A 24,634-nucleotide genomic window follows, 5' to 3' on the forward strand; every position below is an offset into this window, starting at 1 on the left:
AAATGCTGCGTGTTAGTGCCGTGGGAAAATGAAATCGAAAACAACCTCTTTCACATTACACAGAGTGAACCATTGTTACCACGGCAGACCAGACCCTCTCCTCAAGCTGAACTTGCAGAAACTTGGGTGTTAAGCATCGATATCAGTGACAATGGAGGGTATGCTGTCCCATCCTAAAAGGCATCGTAGCTAAGACTAATGGAGATGTCAGTGAAACACAGTTTGAACATGCCCTCGCTCTCCTGCGAGTATGTGTTGTTGTACAGTAGGTGCGTTGAAGTTCTTCTCTTTATTTGAGGTGGTGTGGAAAAGAAAAACAGCGTATACTGTGAGTTCATACAGACACAGACAAACACCAATAAAAATCAACGAGAGCCGCTGATACTTTAGGGATGGTGTTTTATGACAGCTATAAATAACAACAAAAAATCTGTTGCCCGCACAATGTGGATAAGGGTGAATGGTTACATTAGACAAACGTACGTATATTGATGCTACATAAGGGTAACAACCATTCATAGATGTATTTATGGCACAATCATCAGCGGACGCTGTGGTTTGAAAGACTGCACAGTGAGAAGCCAACAAACTTTTACAACTTAATGAGCCAGGTTATGTCAGGTCGGGAGCTACCGAGGCTTTATGATCCAGCATGGGTCCATGTGAAAAAAAACACTGACGACAGACTTGTCAGAACGTATATGGCTCTAACCCGAGTCCAACTCTGACTCTTGCCACCGTCACGTCCATCCTGGTGGAATATTTGATGATTCTCTTGCATGAACAGTACTGGAGCCCAGAGAGATTTCACCAATCAGCATTATCACAGCCCACGAGTTACAGTATGTAGGTAAAGTTTGGCACTAGTTGGGTCAAGTGAGACGACAGTGATAGAGAGATAATGAAGAGTACAAGAGTGGTTATGGTACAGCACAGGGAGACGCTGAAACCAGGTGGAAAATCCAAATCAAAACACCAAGTCCCCACAGTTCCACGCCTGTAAATAGAAGAAGATAAAAACTCTGGAAACACAATGGTAATTACAGGATGTACAATAATGTCAGCTGTGTGTAGAAAACAGATGAATTCATTTGATTATTTAAAAAATATATATTTATATGCACATACTCTTTTGTACAGCGGCTAAACACTTGTTTGGTATTAAAATGTGCACACCTGTATCTATTTTTTTGTCTTTAAATATTACTATCTCAATGTACACTGCTTACTTAACATTTTCTCCAGAGATCATGATTTAATAAGGTGATAAAGGAGCTATCCTGCCTTCCCTTTGATAAAATGTCTTATTCTAGTGGAATGCCAAGAGTTCTTAGAGACAAAATTAGAGAACTAGTAGTTTTTTAACCTGCCTCGTGGCACGTCATAAAATATATATTATATATAAACAAAACCAAAGTGACATGAAACCCTGGATCCCTTCTTTACACACTGGCCGAGTTATGGGTCTTGACAAAAATCTTTAAAATAGAGGAAAAGGAAAGTTAGACACTGTTGGTTTAAAAAGTATGGGAGAGTAAAATGCACTGTAGAAATGTATTTGTATTTTTCCAGAATTCTGACTTTAAAAAGTGATTTCTCACAAATTCTGAAAAAAAAAATCGGAACTCTGAGAAAACAAGTTGGATTTCTTATTGACAAAACTGAATACTGCCATTAAACTGTGGCCCTTTTTCCAGAATTCTGATATTAAATAGTGAGCTTTGGAAATCTGAAAAAAAAAAAAAAAAAAAAAATTCAGAATTCAGAAGAAAAAAAAACTCAGACATTAATTTTAAAACTTAAAAAACCCTTATAAAGGGTTTCCTAAAATCCTGACTTTTTAATCAGGATTTACATTAAACTATGGAACTGTGGAAAATCAAGAATTGTGAAAAAAAGTAAAAATGTGGATTTAGAATGCTGACCCTTATTTATGATTTTTCTAGTGGAGTCCCAATTTAAATTTGAGAAAAAAAATCAGACAATAAGTTAGAAAAAAAATCTGAATTTTGAGAAAAACATTGATGTCATTGTGACTTTAAAATCAGAATTCGGGAAAAAACGACTGACAAATGATTAAAAAAACTATATATTTTTTTTTTTAACAGTGACTCTAATCATCTTCTATCAAAAAACAATGCAGAGACCACTTAATTAAAAAAGCCCGATACACTGCCTTAGAACAGCACAATTGTACAATGTGTTGAGTTGCTGCAGAAAAAGACATTTGCAGTCTGCTGACAATCAAGATAAGCTTTTCTCCAGTCAGACTGTAAAAAGGTTATGCAAACAGTGTATGAATGGCCAACAGCACATACTGCTCCTCTGTCCCAGAGGATTTCAATTGCTTCAATTTGTTTGTAGTCAAGTTGTTCATTAAGAGATTACAAACTACTTCAGTCACCCAGATTTTTAATTTTCTTACTTTTTAAAGTGTATTTCATATTAATGACATAAATTCTTGCAAAATAATTATTCAACTTTGCGTGAATCCTGAGTAACCTTTAAAAAAATACTTAGAATCAAAGAGGAAAATGAAGAATCCATTCACTTGAAACTGCACTCTCGATCTGAATGCGACATGTTTAACACCAGAGGACATTTGACTGATTAGAAACTAACTATAAGGACACACAAACATACACACAAATTACATCCTAAAATAATTAAAAATGTGCTCTCTTTCTCCCTACTCATTCTCTCTATCACACACCTGCCAAAAAATATTCACACACTCAAACAAAATAAAGAACAAAGGATTAAAAAAAAAAGACTGGGTGGTACACATGAGTAAAAGCATCAAAAATGATGCAGATATAATGCTATTAATCAGTCAACATTTCAATAATGTCTTTGTGACTGAGTCTGATACAGTGTTTCGTGTCGCCAGCAAGGAGAGAGAACTACACAAGCCTAGGCTCTGGGCCAATATGGACTTAGTAAAGGTTCAGACAGGCACATCATTTCATATATATATGTATATATATAATTCAAAAATATACCTGACGTTGAGGCTGAAACAGTTTCAGTCTCTTGTCTTTCCATGTATGAACTGTTCACTTTGGTAAAGGGTATCAATCGCTTCATGACGTCACTTGCTTCAGTATTTTTCCTCTACCTTTCATTTTTAAATATACAGAAATAGTTTTGTACCTAAGGGAGGTGTTAAGTGTTAAGCGCTTTGCATTCAAGGCAGCATCACAGCCAGGTTACCATGGAGGCCAAGATAATGCTGGACCCTGTCCACACTCTTCCTCTGCACCTTCCTCCTCAGTTCAGGTGCTTTTTGTTGTCTGGGTGCACTTGACTCTCCATGGGGTGAAAGTGCATAGGAGTTGGGCCCCTACCGTTGCAGTAAGGATCCGCTCACAGTAGTAAGGCCTTTTTGTTTCTCCAAAAACAATGTGAGGGCTTAAGCGTCTGAGTGTCTGCACAGTGAATCTTTCAATATATGTGTGTGAGAGAGAAAGAGAGAGAGAGGGAGGAAAGTGTGTTTTATGTGCATTTGTCAAATGTTTGTCTTTATGTCAGCGAAAGGCAGGTGGTCGAGGAACTCATGTCCTTATACTGCCTCTCGTTTTCTTTTCCCACACATCTCCGTTCTTTCCTTTCTCCTCCTGCTACTGACGCTCCTCCCCCTCCTCCTCCTCCTGGATGACCTGGATGTCATCTGACGGAGAGGTGGGCAGGCTGTCTGGCTGCTGCTGTTTTCCAAGCTCTTTGCTCTTCTCCTCCTCCTCGATGATCTTCTTCCACACCTTGTGGTTCTCCGTCAGGTGCTGCATGATGCTGCAGAACAACCTGCGACGGCTTTTCCTCCTCCCTGCAACAAACAAAAGGCAAACGTGTTTAGGTGTAACAATAGTGTAAACTTCTTTAACTCATTTGTTCAATTACTGAATTCATTAATGGTTATAATGATTTAATATTTAGTACTAGTCTGGGCTGTTAACACTGTGACGTATCATGCAGCTTTCTCACGTCTCTGAATGGTGGACCTGCATCCTAAACACTGTGGGTATCAAAACGTACTTGGTGCCAGCTCATCCTCTAGCTCATCTTCCTCTTCCTCTTCTTCATCCGTGTCTATGTCCACCTGCCCCTCCTCATCGTCTTCATCTGATCCCGCTTCATTAATCCAGTGGCCAGGGAGCAGTCCAGCAGCATCGTAGGAGTTACAAAGTGGCCCCACAATATGGGTGATGAAGGACTCCTGTAGCTTGGCCAGCTGCGGGGAGGAGCGGTCCATGAAGGGGCTGATGGGTAAACCCAACCTAGCCTCCTCATCGCCCTGAAGATTTAAACAAAGATTAAAGATTTAAAAACAGTTTGTTCCAAACACGTCTGTGACTTTAAATGTAAAAGAGCCCTTTTTGGAAGAGGGACTTGTCTGGGATTGTTGTGGAGTTATGTGTGTGTGACAGAGACGGGATGTTGAAAAAGACAAAAACCTAATTTAATATATTGATTTTAAAAAATGAAATCTACAGAAAAATGAAATGATTTCTGTGACTTAATATAAACTCAGCAGCATGAGCACACAGTCCGTACCTGCTCATAAAACTCATTGACGATGCCTTCAGTCCACTTGAGGTGCAAGTCACGGACTTTGGCCGGACCGTTGATATCTGCCAGCTTGATACACACTTGGCACACCAGCAGTCTGTCATTCTCATTGGTCCAATCAATTCCTGGACTGTTCACATCGTTCACCTGTTAACAAACAAAGATGGATGGATGGCCCTATTAAAACCGGTCAACAAGTTGCCTACATCTCGACTATTTTTTAAAAGAAGTATCCTCTGAATTTCTTTGATAGAATTGAAAGAATCAACAAATCTTCATCTCAGACCTTGGCATTGAACTCAGCCAGGAAGTCAAAGTGCTTCTTGAGGTCTGTGGCCAGTATAGCCTCGATGACAAGGAAGCGAAATCGCTTGAATTCCACGTGATCCAGGTTGACCAAGAAGTTGAACTCTGGCTGGGACAGGTAGAGGCTCCAGGCGGATGCAGCGTGGTGGTTCTCAAGCACTGAGCGGTCATTGTACAGCACCGCCTGCACAGCACAGCAGAGACAACAACAGAGACGGAGAGAGTGAGAGACAGAGAGAGAGAGACCGCATTAGGAAGATTCCTACAATTTCCTCTAAAATGTTAGCAAGACATTTGCTTACATAATGCGTCTGTGTACGAGTTACACAACTTGTACTGGATGTAAAAATAGCAAGCACTCAATAAATGAGATAAAAAGACACAAGGTTCTGGTTATGAAAACACAAATGTAACAGTCACACATGTAGTTGGGATGGATAAACATGCTAAAAGCTGTTAAAGGGATGTTAGATACCAAGAAGCAATCCTGATCCTGATCTTTTTAACAGACATGGTGATAGTCAACATCATTAGCAATCAATAGGTTCAGGGTTCCCTCTCCTTTCTTTTAACGCACTTTCCGAGGACAAAACCCAGACAGTGTGAGTGCTATTATTGGACATGTTGTGAAACTACAATATTTGAAGTGGGGCAAGTGGTTAACCATTTCATCTCTCATTAGAATAGCTGACTACAGTAAAGGAGCATACTGCATTTAACTGGCCATGTGGCGAGATGCTAATCTTACAGTATATAGAACCTCTGTTTGAGTCACCAATACTTTGATACTCATATAATGCTCATATAATGATTGTCCTGTCCTGTGAATTTGCATCAGTTGGGAAAAAAGATGCATTCATGTTACAAGGCGGGTAAAAAAGCTGTGACTGTAAAATTGGAGACATGATGCGCCAGGACAAACCACAACTTCAACGCAAGGCAGCAGATGAGACAATGAGGTATGCGTACGTGCAAAACCAATATGCATGTGCAATTGAATTTTAGTGCATTGGTGAAAAAAATGACTATTTATGTCTAGAGACAATTGTTCTGTCTTCAGGTAGAATGAGAGACAGTATCCATCAGCAGTCAGAAAGTCACTGCTGTAAAAACGCAGCCATGTGATTCCGTGTGTATACACAGAACTCGTCTCGGGCCAAGGCGTCAGTGTTGATATTTGCTCTTGGGCTGTTGGTCTTCAAAGAAAAATAAATTCCTGTTAGAAGGCAGGTTGCAACCTGTTGCAAATGACCTTCAGTTCTGAGCAGAAAACTTAAAGTAAAAGCATAAACAGCGTCCCCCGCAACACATCCAGGATCCAGTATTTAATATTATTTTAGTAGATCCATGGAGGATCTGGTTTATTACAGATTGGGAAACTGCGATAAGCCACCATGTTCCAAAATATTCACAAATGAAAGAAAAGGTTCAGGTTGGCCGCTGAAGTTTAGTCTTCAGCATACCATTTCAGTAGTTGTGTTAAAATGTCATTTTGCATAAACCCTTATTTTGAACACTAGATCCTCTGATTCTGTAAACACAAGTGTGTTTATGCTATCAAGTTTGACCATTTAATCTGCAACAGCTTTAAGGGCCAGTGCTCGCTGCGGGTTACCTGAGGTGCATTAGTGGCTACTAGAAAGGCATTTGTGCGACCGGGATGGTCGTAGTCGTGCATTGCAGCTGCTACATAAAGAGCCATGAGCTCCAGGGCAGGGATGTTCCAGGCCAGGCAGCCATAGCTGTCATCTGAAATTGAAGAGCTCTTGGAGGAGGCGTAGGATATCCTGCCTGGAGAGATTCCACTATCTGAATCTGGAACATAACAAACAAGATGGATGAATGTCAGAGATTAAAAAATGAGGTCACCCATCCAATCAAATCAGCTTACCATTACAGCTTTTCTACTTCTGTTTTACACTACTTTTTCATATCACTGCCCTTTTCTCCCTCCTTCCCTCCATCCCCTCTTATCTACTGACAGTTGGTACGGCAGGCTCAGTGGGAGATATCAGTCTAACAGAGCTAAAATATCATTAGCAGAGACAGGCCCTGGGAATCTCTGCACTTGAACTATCTTTGATATGTACAGCAAATCTTACAATTCATAAAAGACAAACAAAAGACGTCAGAATTACTGGTTTGGTGATGTCAAGATTTCTTTAACAAGTAGTACTTCTATAAGTGCCATTTGGCGACCTGTCCAGGGTATACCTCGCCTCTCGTCCAACGACCGCTGGACGCTCCACTGACGAAGCGAGGCATCAACCAATCACCTGTATGTGTTTTCCACACAACCCTGTTGATGTCACTGCTTAAGTCCAATGGCGACTCAGGTATTGTGGCTTTTGTTGCTGGTAGTGTGAACATACCATAATGAGCGTATGAATCACTGGTGTTTACCTGTGTCACTTCCTGTCACATGCTCACTGTGGATCTGCTGGAACCCAGGGATTGGTCGAGTGGTCAGGTACCAAACAGCGTGGAGCACATCAGTAGCATGGACCCGGTTATGATCTGTGTGTTTTTAACCGTAACAGTTTAGATTAAATCTGTTTCACCTTGTAGACCAGATCAAATTTATAGCTAACTAAAACCTAGATTTTAGCCTTGCCACACAAGTAGCTACTTCACTGATCCAGTAATACACATGGCCATACTTGGTTAACACATAAAAATGGAAGCCTTTCTTGAACACTACACAGTGTAATACTCACAGGGAATGTCTCTATAGCCATTTTCCAGAGCACAGAAGTATGTCATGAACTCCCTCACAGGAATCTTAAAGATTTCAAACAGACACATATCCTGGAAAAGGGTGTAGGTTACCTGCAGAAAAATAAACAAACTTCATCAATATGCATGCAAGAAGTTCACAGTTCAAGTGCATGTTCAAGCTGAAAAAAGGAACATTATTTGCCCCTATAGTAAAGTGAGAGTAAAGTGTTTTTATTTAGAGTGAGGCGTGTCTGTCTCGAACATATCTTTGGAACCTTCAGAAACTGTACTGCGGCTGCAGAGCTGACTGGCTATTATTAATATATGCACTTGTATATGGTTTTCATAATTCTAACTAACACCTTTCAGGATAATTAGAGAGAGAAGTTATTAAAATTCATAATAAATTGTGACATGTGCAAATGCAATTTAAACTTAAAATGGCTTCAAATCAAATTCTAAAATTTGGAATTAACTTCCGGCTTTCCTTGAGACATTTAAAAGCTTAAAAACTACAGCTACAGGAGATGGTGGGTTTCTGGTGGTTGTACTGACGTAGCTGAGGATTCGTCCGGTCTTCCCTCCTGTTCTGTCCACCAGGTCAAAGATCTGGAAGTTCCAGGTGTTCATCCTCTCCATGAGAGCCTCGTGTTCCTCCAGCACAGGATCTAACCTGAACTCCTGCTCACCCTGGAGACAGCAAAAGCACGGGATGTCAGATTAGCGCAGATAGGCTAGTTGTAATGACATCATTTTCATCAAAGAGTACTCTTAGCATTCTGCTAACATACCACTGATCGGACTCATAATGAACAGAAAAAAATAGGAATGCAATACCAGAGATACGTTTATTACACAACTAGACTGCTGAGAGTTTCATCAGATATTTGCCTGTGCCATGTTAACTGACTGTCCCAATATAGTACCACTTCAGTTACTCTTTAACATGTGAAATGCACATTACACAAAGAACTGACAATAATCACATACACTATCTATGATGTAAAATAAGCATACAGACCAATGACCACAATCAACTGATTTCAGTGTGACTCATATAGACAGGAGCTTTTTTTTCAAATGGGACGACAGCTTCGAACCCAAAACCTGACATCTACACAATTACATTTACAGGCTGTTGGTTAATCTCTCAAAGCAACCACATGTCTAAGTGTTCATGAATAAAACTAAATCTCTACATGCTCACTGACTACAAGCCTTTCCTGACAAAACCATGAACTAAATGTCTGAAGCATAGCTGTGCTTGGTGACGCTAATGGGAGTGGTGAGAACAAATAACATCCCAAATGGAATACCTGCTCCGTCCGCTGTGCTGCATTAGATAATCATATTGTTAGATAAAGCACACCTCTGATTCCTGAGTCTGCTGGTCTTTGCTCGAGCTCTTCTCCTTCTCCTCCTCCGACAGCCCCTGGTTTCCTCCAGCATCTGGCCTCTCGTCTCCAGATGCGTCCATCTCTGCACTCTCCTCCCTGATCAGAGGCTCCCCTGCGTACTCCAGCCCTTCACCAGCTGTGCACACACACATGCAAGCACAATGATAAGTCACCCAAAATGTCAACAGTGAAGACTGTGTATTTTGCTTTATTTTAGTTTTGTTTTGAACAGATAGGTGTTATAAATTGGACCCATAAAAAGAAACCAAGGACATTTAGCAGACACAGCAGCTAATGTGGTTAATGTGGTGAGAAAAGTGTGATAATAGTGAGATAACCATGGACAAATGCTGCAACTATACATATACAGGATATAAATATATGTTTCACTGTATGATTGTAGTGATACAACAAATTTACATTTGCTAATTTTACTTTAAATGATACAATCCCAGAACTATAACACAAGACAGGGAAAAGATGGACGAGCAGCGTGTTTGCCTGAGTGTATTATAATTTGAGTCCAGCAGAGGGCAGCATTAAGTGTTTCTATTTCAAAACCACAAGCTGCTGGTCGGGACTGCCATAATAACATTGCACTGTCAAATGTACCTGAGCGTCTACGTTGAGCCTCGCTGGTAAATGGTTGATGAGAGTCCCCTCCTGTATCACTGCTGGAAACTCCCTTGAGCATCTGACGTCCACAGCTACAACGCACAGACAACGACCACAGTCAACTGCAGCGCATCATTTGCATTTACTGTTACAGCCCTTTACATGAAATACTGGATAAAATGAGTCATAGCAGCGTGCCAGTCCAATACTGCGGGTCTCACCTGGTGCAGAGAGGGAAAGCAGAGCTGCGGAAAGCCTGCTGAAAATCGGGTGAGCTGATTGTGTAGTTCAGGGGCTTGTGCAGGTTCAGATTGACGCTGGGCTTTGTCAGGAAGTCAGCCGTGTCTGGGAACTCCACAGGCGACCGAGTGACAAGGGATGATGAGGAACCTGTACCTACTGCGGGGGGACTGTGGGTTGGTGAAGTGACTGGGCTCAGGCTGGGAGATGTTCCTGGAGATGATGGAGGGAATACAGGAAGAAAAAAAAAAAAGAAGTGAACAATACTGAGCCAGAACATGAACAATTAACCAAAAGATATAGTAAGTCTTACCTGCTCTTCTGGGCCCTGCGTGGTATGTGAGGGTAACAGAGGAAGATCTCTGTTTGGGAATGGTGAGCAGGTTAGCATTGGGCCCATTTGATAAACCTGAGCTGGGGGACAAAACACACATGTTCAAATCAAGCTGCAAAGAGACTTTTTAACTCTTCCCAAACTTTCTGCATTGCAACTAAATGCCATCTCTATCATATATTTTGCCTTATCTGGAGAACACAGCCCTACAGTGCAAGGTTACATTATAACAAAAACAACATGATGATCTTAAACTCAAAGAAGCTCATCAGCCACTATATTGTATCTAGTCCTCTCCTGCCATCCTGTGGAGACATACTGTATAGGCACTACAACCCAAACAGCAGAAACAGAAATAGAAATAGAAATAAAAAAGCCTTTATTGTCATTGCATGCATGATACAATGAAATTTCAAATTACTCATCATAGTGGTGCTTTTCCATTTCATGCATGTAATTCTGTGATTTTGTAAAATGTGGATCTTCATCTCAGTTTTTACTCCAAAAAGAGACAGTAACTGTACAAGCTTAAATTTATTTTGCGTTTTTGAAGTCGGTGCAAACGCAATGACAGGAAATGATAAAACCCAATTTCTCCCTATACTTGTTTGTGGTTTGCAGGCAGCTAAGAAAACAAACTAAAGGGCATGTTTAAATGTTATATATGTTTACATCTTCTTTGTTTCTCAGCTAATGATGGTTTGTCCCACGAGGCAGGAATTGAGGGTTGGGTGTCTTGTGCTTCTCAGTAACAAACAGCGTCAAACCACAGCAAAGCAGACCAAAAGTGCAAGCAACTGCTCAGGGTTTAAAATATAAACATACGTCCTCGACAGTTAGATGAGAGACAGCAGTATGGCCATGCATTACAGTGCTTTAAGTAAGGGTAACGTTATTTTGCTTTAAATGATATCTTATTGCATCAGATCAGACATATGCTAACAGTTGTTGCCCAGCTCATTTTTCTTGAGCAATATAAGTCAGTTTTGCAAGGAGGGATGAAAAAAGAATAGAGGTAAATAAAAAATAAACAATATTCACAGCTGTAAGTTAAATCTGGCTTCTCTAGCCTTTTCATTGTGCCCAAAAACCGGAATAGTTATATTATTTACATCCTGCAACAAGAGCCCTTAATGTGATCTAAAACTAGGTAGGTTCAGGTTAAAGTACAGCCCAGATGACGTGTGTTAAAAACACTGAAGATACTCTGTGTTTCTGGGAGCGGACACTTGTGTTTGTGTTGATACAGTTTGTGTTGTTACCTGGTCAAGTTGAGGTCAGGGTGGGGTCTCTTGCCACTGTTACGCTCCCAGCGGGAAGAGGCGGAGTCAAGAGGAGGGAGTGCGGAGGTGGTGGTGGAGGAGGAGGCGGAGGAGGTTGAGCTTCGCCTGGGCTGAGGGGTGGGCAGGCTGTTTCTGCTGCTCAAACCCTGATTGGTAATAGAAATCTCCAGTATAAATATATGTTTTATACACAAACTAAGGATGCTGTTACACAAACATTATCACACCTACAAGTTATGTGCAGCCGACTATGGCACTGTATCCAAAGGCTACAGCACAACAAAAATACAGGGTCACATGATCAACACATTTGAATGTGGGTCAACGCAGGGCACAGCATCTTTTCCTAAGCTTAGAAACTGATACACAGCATTATGATACCTGAAGAGCACAAATAAATCATATTCAAAACACTGCTCCTTTTCCCAAGACAAACCGCTGGTAGTTATCAGTATCCAGTTCGTTGCAGTGATAAAACTTGTGCGCACCTTAATTGTTTTCCTGTCGCTCCTCTCCACAGAGTCCTCCACCTCATCGCAGGAGTAGAAACCAGGGAAGGGGGTGAAGGGATTGACCCTGGGGCGGCATGAGCCAGAAAACGTCCCCATGAGACTGGAGATGCTGCGCAGAGATGAGATGGTGTGTGGAGACAGAGACGAATCCATCAGCAGGTCTGACACCAGATTCCTGGCCTCGTTGATGACGGAAAGATCCACACCGTTGCCGCTCACGGCCCCCTGCAACGTGAACAAGTACAAAGGAGCAGAGAAGCAAAAGGAACCTTTAGTGCTGGACATTATTTGTTTTCTATATGTTTGTGGGAACCGTTTGTTAAAAGCTTATGACTTGTGTTGTCTACTAGCCAAGGACAGGCAAACCTATTGGGGGACAGTGGTACTGTGGTAGTAGTGATGGCATCTTTTAGGAATCCCATTTTTTACTTCCTTTCCCACAGTATTCCTCTACATTGTTTCCTCATCACTCTCCTCTTCCTCTAGCCTCTTACACAACAAGACAGTGACAAAAGCTCCACTGTGGTAGGAGGAAAATACACTATACCTAAATCCTACATGAGAAGCTAAGTGATTTGACAATATCTAAAGTGAAACCCCATACATTTTAAGAGCAGCCTATCACAGAGTATGTTTCATAAGAAAAAGGGGTCTGGCAGGGGTAGGTCCGTTTAACATGCACAAATAATGACTTTTGGTCTGTGGGAGCTAAATTCTTTCATAGATTACACAAATAGTTCAAACAAGACGTAGAATGTCTGAGTCTGATAAAAATGTGGCATGACAACGATTCCAAGGTCATTGTATGCAAGTCTTTACACAATGTGTATTTTGCCTAACAAAAAAAAAGTGAGGGAAAGAACTGAATGTCCTAAAGGTGACTTTAGGCCTCTTCTTTTGGTGGACTACAGACCCCACTCTATCTGAAGATTACTGTATGAGGACAACCCCCCAAAAGGCATGTGAGCTGAAATAAACATAGTACTGACCTGATACTGTGGTTTGTACCAGTGTTTCAGATCCCAGTCCCATAAGATCATCTGAAAAACACAAAAGAACTGTCAGTCAAATTCCACTGATGTATTGTTTGTGCGTTTTTGTGCAATAGAGGATATGAAATGTATCGACACAGAGAGAGTTCTACTTGAAGCAGACGTTTCAGTGAGGGCGCTGGCGGGTCAGAACGACAGAGCTTCTGCTAGTCTATTCCGCCAGTTATCTAAACACACAGTGGAGTAACAGTTTACATTAAGGATTTCCTGCACCACATGATGCACTTGTCTACTACAGGTATGCTAATGCACACAGCCCAAGCGGCAGCAGACTGGGGCCTTTCACCGAAAGCAAAAGAAGAAAAGCAAACCACTAAAACCACCGTGGTGCGTCTACAATGGAGCTGTGAGATCTTATCGGGTTGCAACTACGTCAATCGGCAGCATTTCCATGCTATCTGCTGGTAACCACACAGGAGCTCTAACACTCTGCAGCACAGTACAGACAAAGTTGGCATAGATTGTGTAACGGTATTTTGTTGGACTTGAAATAACCTCTCTGTCAGGTATAAACATAACTCGCAAAACGGAAATGAGTAAGTTAAGACAGCCATCAACTAGGGTTTTCAGTTCAATTATGCTTTTGAATGTAAACAGTTATTTTTTTCTGCCTCAAATGCTTTTGAAAAAAAGTATATACACCAATCAGGTATAACATTATGACCACCTTCCTAATATTGTGCTTCCAAAACTGACTCATCAGGAATGGACATGTACCTTTCGAGGGTATCCTGTGGTGTCTGGGAACAGAATGTTGTAAGTGGGGGCCTTTGGGTCCTATGGGTTGGGGGGAGGGGCCCCTGTATCAGTTTGGGATCTAGTGAATTTGGAGGCCAGCTCAACACCTTGTGCTGTTCTTCATGTTTTGTTTTTTTTAGTTGTTCCTAAACTGTTTTTGTGTGTGTGCCTGTGTCAGGCTGCATCCTGCTGGGGACGGCTCCCGCCATCAAGGAGTGTCATTGCTATGGGGTGCGGGTGCCTGGTCTGGTCTAGGTGGGTGGTACATGTCTAAGTAACATCCACACGAATGAATGCCAGGTCCAGAAGTTTCCCAGCAGAACACTGAATTGTCACAAGATGGTCAATGACTTCACCTGTCAGTGGCTTTAATGTTGTGGCTGATGGGTGTCTGTACAACATGTAAAACACTAATATTCACAGCGGCGTCATGTAGTCTCACCCCACACCACAAGAGGGAGAGACACTGAGGACTAAGCTTCATGTATGAGAAGCACCTCAGCACACTGTCAGGAATAAACAACGCACATCAAATTATTTGGTCATATTTAGCAACATGAAGTTTTAAATTGTGTGTTACTGTTTACAAAGACAACATGTGATTTTTCAACAGCAGTAAGTAGGATTTAAATTTTTTTAATCCAATTAGGATTACACAATATGTTACGACTAAAGTCCCACATTCGAAATGCAAAAACTAAACATATAAACGTTTTTACGCCATGCTTTTCCCATCTGTAATATTATTGTTTTGTTTTATGCAGACAGTGCATGAAATCTATAACTATGGTTATGGATCAGTGGGTCCATTTCATCCCCTCTAATCAGCAACCGTTTCATTGATCAAAGTGAGATGTTGGGTGTTTGTCATCAGCATCTGTACAATGCTGCCAAACATTTAATATGGCAAATAAGCCCTGCCATGGCAACCTGACATAGAGGCCAGCAAACAATGCTCCATACACCATGGCAACGAGATGGCGGGAGACGGCCAGAGGATAGAGTTGTTGGCCTTCTGCTTGTTTACAGAGAGAAGCAGAAGGGTTGAAACAGATAGCGAGACGGGTAAAAACTGAAGGAGAGGATGCCATTAAAGGAGGGATGAGGAGTAAAGGACAGAGAACATAAAAAAAAAGAAGGCAAGATACAATTAGATACCGTGTGCACTTTTGACACCCAGTGACACTCAAATGTCTACAGTGTGTGTACGGACCAGCTCCAGCACCTCACCATTACATTATGACCCTCGCTTTACCTTTGTGCGCCATGAATAGTGACGCGGACTCTCCATCGACTCTAAACAACACAGAAACAGGAAAAGCTATCTGAATTAGCGCACCAACCCTATTAAAGCTTGTGCCGAGATAGAAATTATTTACAGTGAGGTCATTTTGAAAAGATTAAATCTGTCAGTGAACAGAGGAATTTATTTTTAGTGATGTTATGAAAACACAGTATGAGGGCAAACGCCTGTATACATGCATCTACGTAGACAGAAAGCAAAGCGGTATAGTCTCACCTCTAAGAAATTTAGGTGTGAAAGAGACGCCTTTGGAGATACTTATATTTGAATTCAGCTCCATTTAAAAATGGTTAAATTGTAAATTAAATACAAATCAAGTGCTCCTTTTCCTCAAGTACAGTATGAAAATACATGATATATAAATCATGCTGTACACCCAAACTAAACTAGCCCTGTTTTGTGGGGACATGTTTGCAGCCGGTCATTATACATAAATTTGACAACTCGTCTTACATCTTGTTAAATTTCAGTCTATTTTTAAACACAGACACAGACTACACAGCTCATCATATCCTGTGTATCTGTGTAAAACTATGTGTGCATCCACATGCATGAGGAGAAATCGCAATATATAACGTGTATACAGTATGCGCACTTGCACACAAAATATGCACTTAAATGCACATGCACAAAAATAGTAAACATGAAAATAATTCCTTACAATTAGTTATAGGGAGACAGGTTGTAAATATTTCCGAACAGGACACAGTAAACTTGTGTAAGCTATTAGACCGCCAGTTAGTTACACCTGCGTGTCATATTAGCTCGGCTCAGTGGTGTGAGAGGTGCTAAAACTGATAAAAACATGCTAATAAGAGTGTGGGGGAGCAGAGAAAAGGTATCAATGGCAGGCTGGCGGGCAGGGCATTTGTATGTAGAGGAGCAGGCCACTGCTGACGTCAGTCTGCAGCGACACACAGCGTCAGCAGCCCCTCTGCACATGCACACGCTGATAATGAGAACTGGGCCCTGGCTTTCAAGACACGCAGGGGAAGAAACGATGATATGGAGAGAGGGCACTAAAGCACAGGCTGGCTCAGACTGTTTCGGGGGAAAAAGAGCTGAGCAGAGGAGAGGTCTGCAGAGCGCGTGGTTGCATGTCCTGTTCGCTGAGTACAGCTTGAACAGAGCAGACAGAGCTGTGCCTTTATGTTGCACACTGCCAAGGCTGGCGAAGGAAGGAGCAGACCGGGATAAAAAAAAAAAAAACAGTCTCTGAACTTTTGACCCTAAAAGACTAACAGCAAAGATGTATCCTACATTTAAAAACACAGAAAATGGACATAATATAATACATACTATTCTGTACTACTTCTGTACTAGAGGAATTAGAATGCTATCATGCTAATGGATTTTCTAACTGATCTAAGCAGTTGCCCATGGAAGGTGGCAAGAGATAGAGGACTTCCTGTCAATGGAACCAGCCTGACAATCTACAGGTCCAAGGGCTTGTAAAAAATCTTTTTGCATCTGTGTTGCGGCAGCAGCCCACAGATCAACAGGAAAACTCAGGGCACTACAGATGGCAGCCAATGGCTGTCACCTGTGTCGTCAGGGCAACCTGGCAGGACCATGGAAAATTCTTTGACTAGGGAAAGGAGCTCGTTCAAAATGTCATCCCTCTCTTTCACACTCATCTACCACTTCACTGGACCTGGTGTTGTTCAGCGTCTGCCCTGCACAAGCAAGCATCTGTAAGTGTCATGAGGAGTGTCTGGAGTATTTTTCTAAGAACTAGAGGATCAGTTTCTTTTTACTCTGCTGTGTTTGACCTTTTCTGCACCTGTTAAGTGAATTAATAAAGCAAACACTTCCAGGGCAGTATCTTGCTATAAACAGTAATAAATAGTTAAATGTTACTTAAACTGTTTACATGTTTTAACTACCAAAAGTTTGAACAAGTTACAGGTCTGAGGTCTTGTTAGTCTTGCTGACCCACCGTTGGCTACTGCTACTTTTAAACAAGCATCTTATGCAAAAGCATTCAACGAGTGTTCTTTTCCTGAAATGCCACTCACTGTGTCAAGTGTAAGAAGTGGTATTTTTTAGTGGTAGTACTAGTTATACAAACTACACCAGAATGCACATATTGTGTTAATTTTACACAGACATAGTGACACTCTTTAAATGATATTCAAGATTTTCACAGTGGAACATTTTCTGGGTATTTATAGAAGCCAGCATGTGCTCAATGGGGAGACACTCCAGCTAATGAAGAGCATGAAATAGGCTTTGGAATTGATGTCATGTCACATTGCATTCAGGGTATTTCTGGGCCTGATCTGCCGTACTTGTCAGCAACTGGTGTTAGTTTACCAGTTTAACAGAACGGAATAGAGATGTTTCATTTGAGCACATGTCGTCACTGAATTTTCATAAAAAAACATCCGGTAAACAATCACAAGAAGAAGAAGTAAGAAGTCAACAATGGAATGAAATGGCATACACCAAATACTTTCATTAAGTAAAACTACACTACCGTTAAACATGTACGCAGTGTTTTACATGCTATCATGTTTGCCACTATGGGATCATTTACACTGCATAAATCTGAAAGGGAGTTTTATGACTTCGTAGCTTCTCCCCAGAGGCAACTGTTAAGGGTTTAGTATTAACAAATGGAGTTAAGATTGTAAACTTATTTTTAAGTAATGACATTCATCTGTCTGCAAAAAGTCGACATATGAGCTAATTCAATAAAGTTAAAAATAAATAATGATTTCCATTAGATAACCTCTTTTACAAACATGTCAGTTGTACCTCCATGTAGTCTTTGAGGCCAATAAACCATTCATTCAACATGCTCTGAGATTACCCATTTTACATTTTGTACCATGATCACATTAACGTCTGTTATATAGCTCGTAACTTGTTTGTGTTGTTCCGAAGTGCACAACTATAAAGGAGTAATTTGACCAACGGTTGGTTAGAGACAGACTCCACGTATGAAAGGTTCCTTTACAGTTTACGGTTACTGTTTGTTCGGAAAACATTTCCGACCCCACTCTTTATGCTGGGATAGCAGTACACTGTCTATGTACTTGTGCTTTCATTATTTTCTAAATCGATAAATTGAACTGCGAGTGAAATCAGCTGTTTGCCCGTTAATGTGAGTCAGAACTTAAAGGACTAGTGTTTAGGATTTAGTGGCATCTAGTGGTGAGGTTACAGATTGCAACCCACTGAATGTGCCTTCCTTAGCGGCCCATTTCCTTGTCACTTTACTGTAATGCAAAAACATGATTAGGCCCTCTCTGGAGCTGGTGTTTGGTTTGTCCTTTCTGAGCTACTTTAGGAACAAGGCAGTGCAGCATGGCCGTCTCTGTGGAAGAGGGTCCAATAACTACTTAGATATAAAGGGCTCATTCTAAGCTAACAAAAATACAATAAATTGTAGTTAAAGGAGATTATATGCTCATAAAAACATAATGACGCATTACATTCATGCTGACAGATTCACCTCTATCCTCCACATTTATCCATTAAGTTTTAAAAATCCATACTGAAGACTGACCCAAAAGGGTCCTTTAGCAACCTTGCTGCACTGTAGTAGTACCTGCTACGTGGTAGTATCACCAGCTACAAGTGTTGCATGTTATATGATACCATAAGATTAGCTGACCTAAAGCCCTATTTGCATAGCATTAGGTTACTTGACACCATGTCCTCACATGCTGGAGGAGAGTAACAAGGTAGAAATGGCCAGCAGAAAAGAAACTGGTGTGACTAAAATAAACTGACCCATGTCTTATTTTAATGTTAAAGAATAAAGAGGACATTTGCGTATAAATGTGGGCATTTTGCTCAGCTGACAGCTGATCCATTTATCTGGTACAGACATGCACTATATCTTTCATTAAACCATCCAGATGGTTGCATGTCTAAAATATTTTACATAATTTGCTGGTGAGTTGTCATTATTTTATAGGATTGCTGTGAGCCACTTATGCACAGTGTGAAATGAAATTTCTAGAAAATGGAGGAAACTCTTATGCTTCCGCTTTATATCCTAGCATCATGCAACATTACATGGAGACTGACTGCTTATCACCAATCTGTTAAATGAACCAATAACACGCAAGAGATATATGGTCATATAGAAAGCTTTGAACATTTACATGACCCTTGTCACAATGCAAGATAAGATGACAATATCTCTTTGTCTCTCATTTTGTTGTTCTCTGAGCATTATGCTCTTGTTTCCCTGACAAGTTACAGATGACATTTCATGTGACCCTACTGGCCCGCAGTGTAATTAAGAGCAACAGGCAACAGTGATTATTTATACATTTGTACATAAAACCCTGTTGAGCAGATGTTTGGTCAGAAATCTTTTTTTTTTTTTTAGCTTTGATGTACAGTAAGTGTACTACCTTTTTAAATTAACAGTGTTAATGTCAAATTTAGTGCATTCTAGGTATTCTATGGCAGCATGCTGTCATTTAAATGGGCGACCTTCTGGGTTTCTAAGCACTTTTTCGAACAAAGTCCGAATTAAGGATTTTCGGTGCTGTTAGATGTAGATGGCTGTAAGCAGGTGGTATATTATCTGTTATTTAATTATAAAATGCAAGGCAGCATAATGAGGCTTTATACTATATAGGTGAAATGACTGATCAGCTGCAACATGAATCCAAAATCTGAGCCTCTCTGGCTTAAACCTCTCACTTTCCTGAGACTCACTTTTGGTCGTAGCTTGCTTCTGCAGAATGAGTAGCCAACACACGTCTCTCCTCTCGTATCTCAGGGGCATTGCATGTGGTTTTACTATGACGGTTTGTTAAGATGAGTCAGTAGACATGCAGCCCGCAGCCTACAGACACACACCCACTAATTTCCTTGAAATAATCAAGATAGTAGTTGCTGTCTGCATCCCAAAAAAAAAAGCAGATGGACCAATCACGACGCTAGCAGAGACAGATAGGGTGGTAAGTAGAAAAAAATTGTTCATGCCAAGTTGGATGGTGCTAATTGCCAATATTATTATTTTGTCAAGGCCTAGAGAGTGGACAAGCCGAGGCGCGTGGCACTGATTGTTGTGACATTTCAATTTTGTAGATTGTATTTGGAGATTGTAACTCCAAATACTGAAGGAACTTGTGGAATTGGGCTGAGAAATGGGCCCTTTTGTCCCATTTGTTATGAATGGAACTGCTTTTAGTGCTAAAAGTTCGCCAGTGCCCCACTGGCTGAATAAGGATGAAAAAGGCACAGAGGCATAAAAGGCTGCATCTGCTTTAGTTGTAGAAGCAAAAGAACTACAGAAGACCTACAGTAAAACACACTGAGGACTAAAGAAGGGGAGGCAAGTGCAGAAATCACTCAAGCTACAGGCTGCAGGTGTGTCCTCATTTCAAAAGAAAGTGGTGGAGGATACTCAAGGGTCCCAGCAGACTTTCCACTTTGTTGGATTTACTGTATCCTAAGATCATGTCTGCATTCTCTAAAAAGAGATGCAGGAAGTCGCTTTGTGTCTGGTTTGTTGATACAATACCGCCGCACAAGAAATAAGCCATTTATTATCTATTCATTTCACTTAATCTTATTCTAGGCACTTTCACTCATTGACAATACAGCATTTTATCTGTTTTGGCGGACAGTCTTGCAGAAACTGCTTTAAAGATCAACACACAAAACAAGCTACAAGACTAAGGAACAATAATAACAAGACTGCCAGCACCTTCTGTTGTCCGGCAACTATTCTGTGATTGGCCAGAAACTGGAATGGGTGTGGTTAGTGTGGAAAGGCGGAAATGTTAGCGGCCACTCTGTGAGTCCCCAGAATATTCTTTTTTGAATTCTTGTTTATCGGAGAAATTTTAACTTAAATTTAGTAATGTGAAATATATTTACTGTTCAGCAATGCAGTATCATAGAGTAAATTAGAAAATCAAGTTCACATTCCAGGTAGCCAACTTTGTAACGTGAACAACGTAGTTGCAGTGCGTGCATCACAATCGTCAAAACACTGAATGATGCCACTGTGGTAACTTAACTTTGTAAAATTCTGCCTTGTGGTATTGTAACCTCCTTAGATTTTGACATCTGATGGACCTTCATATGTAACATGGAGCAGGTTTGATAACAGTGAAGAAAAAATAGTTTACATGAAAAACATAGACATACATTTACCAGGTAGCCAACCTAAATTATATAATATGATTCATATTTTAAATTCTTCAAAATAGCCACCCTTTGCTTTGATTACTGCTTTGCACACTCTTGGCATTCTCTTGATGAGCTTCATGAGGTAGTCACATGAAAAGGTTTTCCAACAATCTTGAAGGAGTTCCCAGAGATGCTGAGCACTTGTTGGCCCTTTTGCCTTCACTCTGCGGTCTATCTCATCCCAAATCATCTCGATTGGGTTTAGGTCAGGTGACTGTAGAGGCCAGGTCATCTGGTGCAGCACTCCATCACTCTCCCTCTTGGTCAAACAGCCCTTACACAGCCTGGAGGTGTGTTTGAGGTCATTGTCCTGTTGAAAAATAAATGATGGTCCAACTAAATGCAAACCGGATGGGATAACATGTCGCTGCAGGATGCTGTGGTAGCCATGCTGGTTCAGTGTGCCTTCAATTTTGAATAAATCCCCAACAGTGTCACCAGCAAAGCACCCCCACACCATCGCACCTCCTCCTCCATGCCTCACGGTTGGAACCATGCATGCAGAGACCATCCGGTTCTAACCACACAGCGGCTGGAACCAAAGATCTCAAATTTGTACTCAGACCAAAGCAGAGTTCCACTGGTCAAATGTCCATTCCTTGTGTTTTTTGGCCCAAACAAATCTCTTCTGTTTGTTGCCTATCCTTAGTAGTGGTTTTCTAGAAGCTATCTGACCATAAAGGCCTGATTGGCGCAGTCTCCTCTGAACAGTTGATGTAGAGGTGTGTCTGTTACTAGAACTCTGTGTGCCATTGATCTGGGCTCTAATCTGAGGTGCTGTTAACTTGCGATTTCTGAGGCTGGTGACTCGGATGAACTTATCCTCAGTAGCAGAGGTGACTCTTGGTCTTCCTTTCCTGGGGCAGTCCCAGTTGACACATTCAAAGTTTTTGAAAACCATTTCAGGTGACTACATCATGAAGCTCACTGAGAGAAGTCCAAAGGTTTGCAGCGCTTTCAACAAAGCAAAGGGTGGCTACTTTGAGGACTCTTAAATATGAATCATATTTGGAGTTATTTCACCCTTTTTTGTTTACTACATAATTCCATTTGTGTTCATTCATAGTTTTGATGTCGTCAGTGAAAATCTACAATGTAAATAGTCATGAAAATAAAGAAAAACCATTAAATCAAAAGCTTGTGTCCAAACTTTTGACTGGTACTTTAAAACGGTAATTACGATTAATTAATTAAAAACTTTTTTTTTTTTAAAAAACTACCTGATGGAAGCCTTGATAAAAGTGGGGCTTTGTGCAAATTGTGCAAAAAAAGAGTTTGCATACCACACAAGCAATTCAACCCTACAGTGCCATCTAAATGCAAATCATGTTCCAGTGAGCACCGAAACTGCCGGAGCTGTTAGCGCTAGCAGTCCTGGTCTGAGTACAGACAAGACGTGTCGGCAGCCCAAACAATTGTTGTTTTTTTTTACCATTTAAAGTCAATACCGTTCTGAAAAAGTACTTAAGTACTTAAAATGGCACTTTAACTTTGTCTGTTCAGTTTTGGACAGGGATATTTTCTTTCTTTTTCTACCATTTTTCCAGACATTAAAAGAGCCGGAGTTTACAGTATTCATGTCTGTGTCTATTATTTGATTCAGTCGTCCACTAAAATCCATTTAAGTTAAAAAATGTTGCTTTTTGGGGCAAATATAAGGGGTATATATACAGTACACAGTGTATATTTTCAGTTAAGTTGTGAAATATGTGTTTAATACCACTTGTTTAATAGCACTTGGTAACCTCTCATAGACTGAAAAAATAGCAAACTGACATCCTTAAGATTTCAAAGAACCAGAGATGAAGGTGCACTCTATTGGCAAAGAATTTGGAGCTTAATGAGAGGAAATCTCGGTGTAGTTCTTAGCATTGACTCACACATGACGTTTCTTCAGATGGCTGTCTGCCAGACAGAGTGCAGCTTGCATAATGACAAACACAACATGCAGGAACAACATAAATGCCACAATATGAGTAAGGTCAACCTTAGTACGTCAATGATGAACTTTTTCCCACAATGGTATGTTTCATGCTCAAATGGCCCGTAACTCTTTGACTGTACCCAACACCAAAACTCAGCAGGCAAAATAACGCCTGCACATCGCTGGTTGTGTTTTAAGACCTGCAAAACCATAAAAATAAAAACAGATGAAAGTTTGTTTCCCTTTTCTTTCAAATTCCACTGTCAAACAAAACACAAGAGGATTTTACACATGTAACTGTATAAACAGCGAGAAGATAGGTCACAATTACTGTGGACTGTTTGGATGTGGTGTTTAAAACTGTGTCCCTCACATTCACAACTGCTAGTCAGAGAGTGTAATTCATCACTATAACTGCTGCACGAAGAGTTTGTCAGTGCGCAGTCTACATATTTTAAATATTTGTATTATATTTATTGACAAAGTTCAGCTTGCAAAAGGTGATTTGAGTAAAAACTTAAAGCTCAGTTAGGTTGGCGACTGCGTCCAAACTAACTTCAAGATGAGAGAAAAGGAGTGTGACATTTTACAGGTCTCGGGATGACAATTTTACACAACACAACATATTCCACGTAAAGGGATTTAATCCATGCGTGACTTTGGCCCCACATTTACTGGAAACCACTCAGTAAATCACGCACCTATAAATAGCTGAAGGCACTCTGCAGTGCAGGCTATGTATGCAGGTTACATTTTATCTGAGCTTAAATTTTCTGTTGACCTGGAACACAGCAATTCATTGCTATCACAAGAGATTGGCAAGAATATAGGCATGTATGACCTTTAGAGAGCAGTGGCAGAGAGCCCAAGTGTAAATACTCTGAATAGTACTTCTCAAAGTCCTTTCTGCTGACATTGATTTGCTGATCTGCAGGTTCATAAAAATATCCCAGGTTTACCTAGTGTTATTAAAAGGACAACAGACTTTAGAATGTGCAATCAGACCGTCAACAGTTTTATGTCAAAGATAAAATAATCAGTTTATTAAGGTGCAATAAGGACCTTTACCATTCCTCTAGCTGCATTTCCTTCTATTTATTGTCCTGTCAGTCCGTAGGTTTGTTTTACAACAAGCGATTCCAAGTTAGTACTATCAAAAACTCCATTTATGCCAGGGGACAAAGGTAATCTCAGTGGCAGTGCTTTCCTGTTAGTGCACCCAGGCTGCTCTGTTCAAGCCAAGAATCCAACATCCTGCACACATAGAGATACAATATAAACTTTGTACTTGTTTGTATATTTTATATGAATTAATTTACAATCCTTCTTTACAACCATTCAGCATAGAAGCATAAAACAAAAATTGTAAAGAGCAAAAGAAATGGAGAGGGCCGAGTACTGGCAGGCCTCTGAGATTGTGCAGAGCTCTGACTGACTGCCTGTTTTGTTTTGCTTTTTTTTCACTTCCCAAACCCTTG

At 40.7% G+C, this 24,634-nt stretch overlaps 1 protein-coding gene across 1 annotated transcript in view; it reads right to left on the reverse strand.

The window, feature by feature from the left end:
- Nucleotides 1-382: 382 nt before the first annotated feature.
- Nucleotides 383-24,634, reverse strand: part of pde3b (phosphodiesterase 3B) — a 43,450-nt gene continuing 19,198 nt past the window's right edge. Inside the window, exons 2-16 of the mRNA XM_084574901.1 lie at nucleotides 12,961-13,011; nucleotides 11,948-12,196; nucleotides 11,439-11,605; nucleotides 10,156-10,256; nucleotides 9,824-10,055; nucleotides 9,600-9,694; nucleotides 8,960-9,123; nucleotides 8,146-8,280; nucleotides 7,590-7,701; nucleotides 7,276-7,389; nucleotides 6,488-6,687; nucleotides 4,853-5,056; nucleotides 4,552-4,713; nucleotides 4,033-4,291; nucleotides 383-3,823 (exon numbers count right to left, since the gene is read on the reverse strand). Coding sequence (XP_084431027.1) covers nucleotides 3,621-3,823; nucleotides 4,033-4,291; nucleotides 4,552-4,713; nucleotides 4,853-5,056; nucleotides 6,488-6,687; nucleotides 7,276-7,389; nucleotides 7,590-7,701; nucleotides 8,146-8,280; nucleotides 8,960-9,123; nucleotides 9,600-9,694; nucleotides 9,824-10,055; nucleotides 10,156-10,256; nucleotides 11,439-11,605; nucleotides 11,948-12,196; nucleotides 12,961-13,011 — 2,448 coding nt within the window. The 3' untranslated portion in view covers nucleotides 383-3,620. The remainder of the gene's footprint in view (nucleotides 3,824-4,032; nucleotides 4,292-4,551; nucleotides 4,714-4,852; nucleotides 5,057-6,487; nucleotides 6,688-7,275; nucleotides 7,390-7,589; nucleotides 7,702-8,145; nucleotides 8,281-8,959; nucleotides 9,124-9,599; nucleotides 9,695-9,823; nucleotides 10,056-10,155; nucleotides 10,257-11,438; nucleotides 11,606-11,947; nucleotides 12,197-12,960; nucleotides 13,012-24,634) is intronic.

Source organism: Chelon labrosus (assembly GCF_963514085.1).
Source record: "Chelon labrosus genome assembly, chromosome: 3".
Lineage (NCBI taxonomy): Eukaryota > Metazoa > Chordata > Actinopteri > Mugiliformes > Mugilidae > Chelon > Chelon labrosus.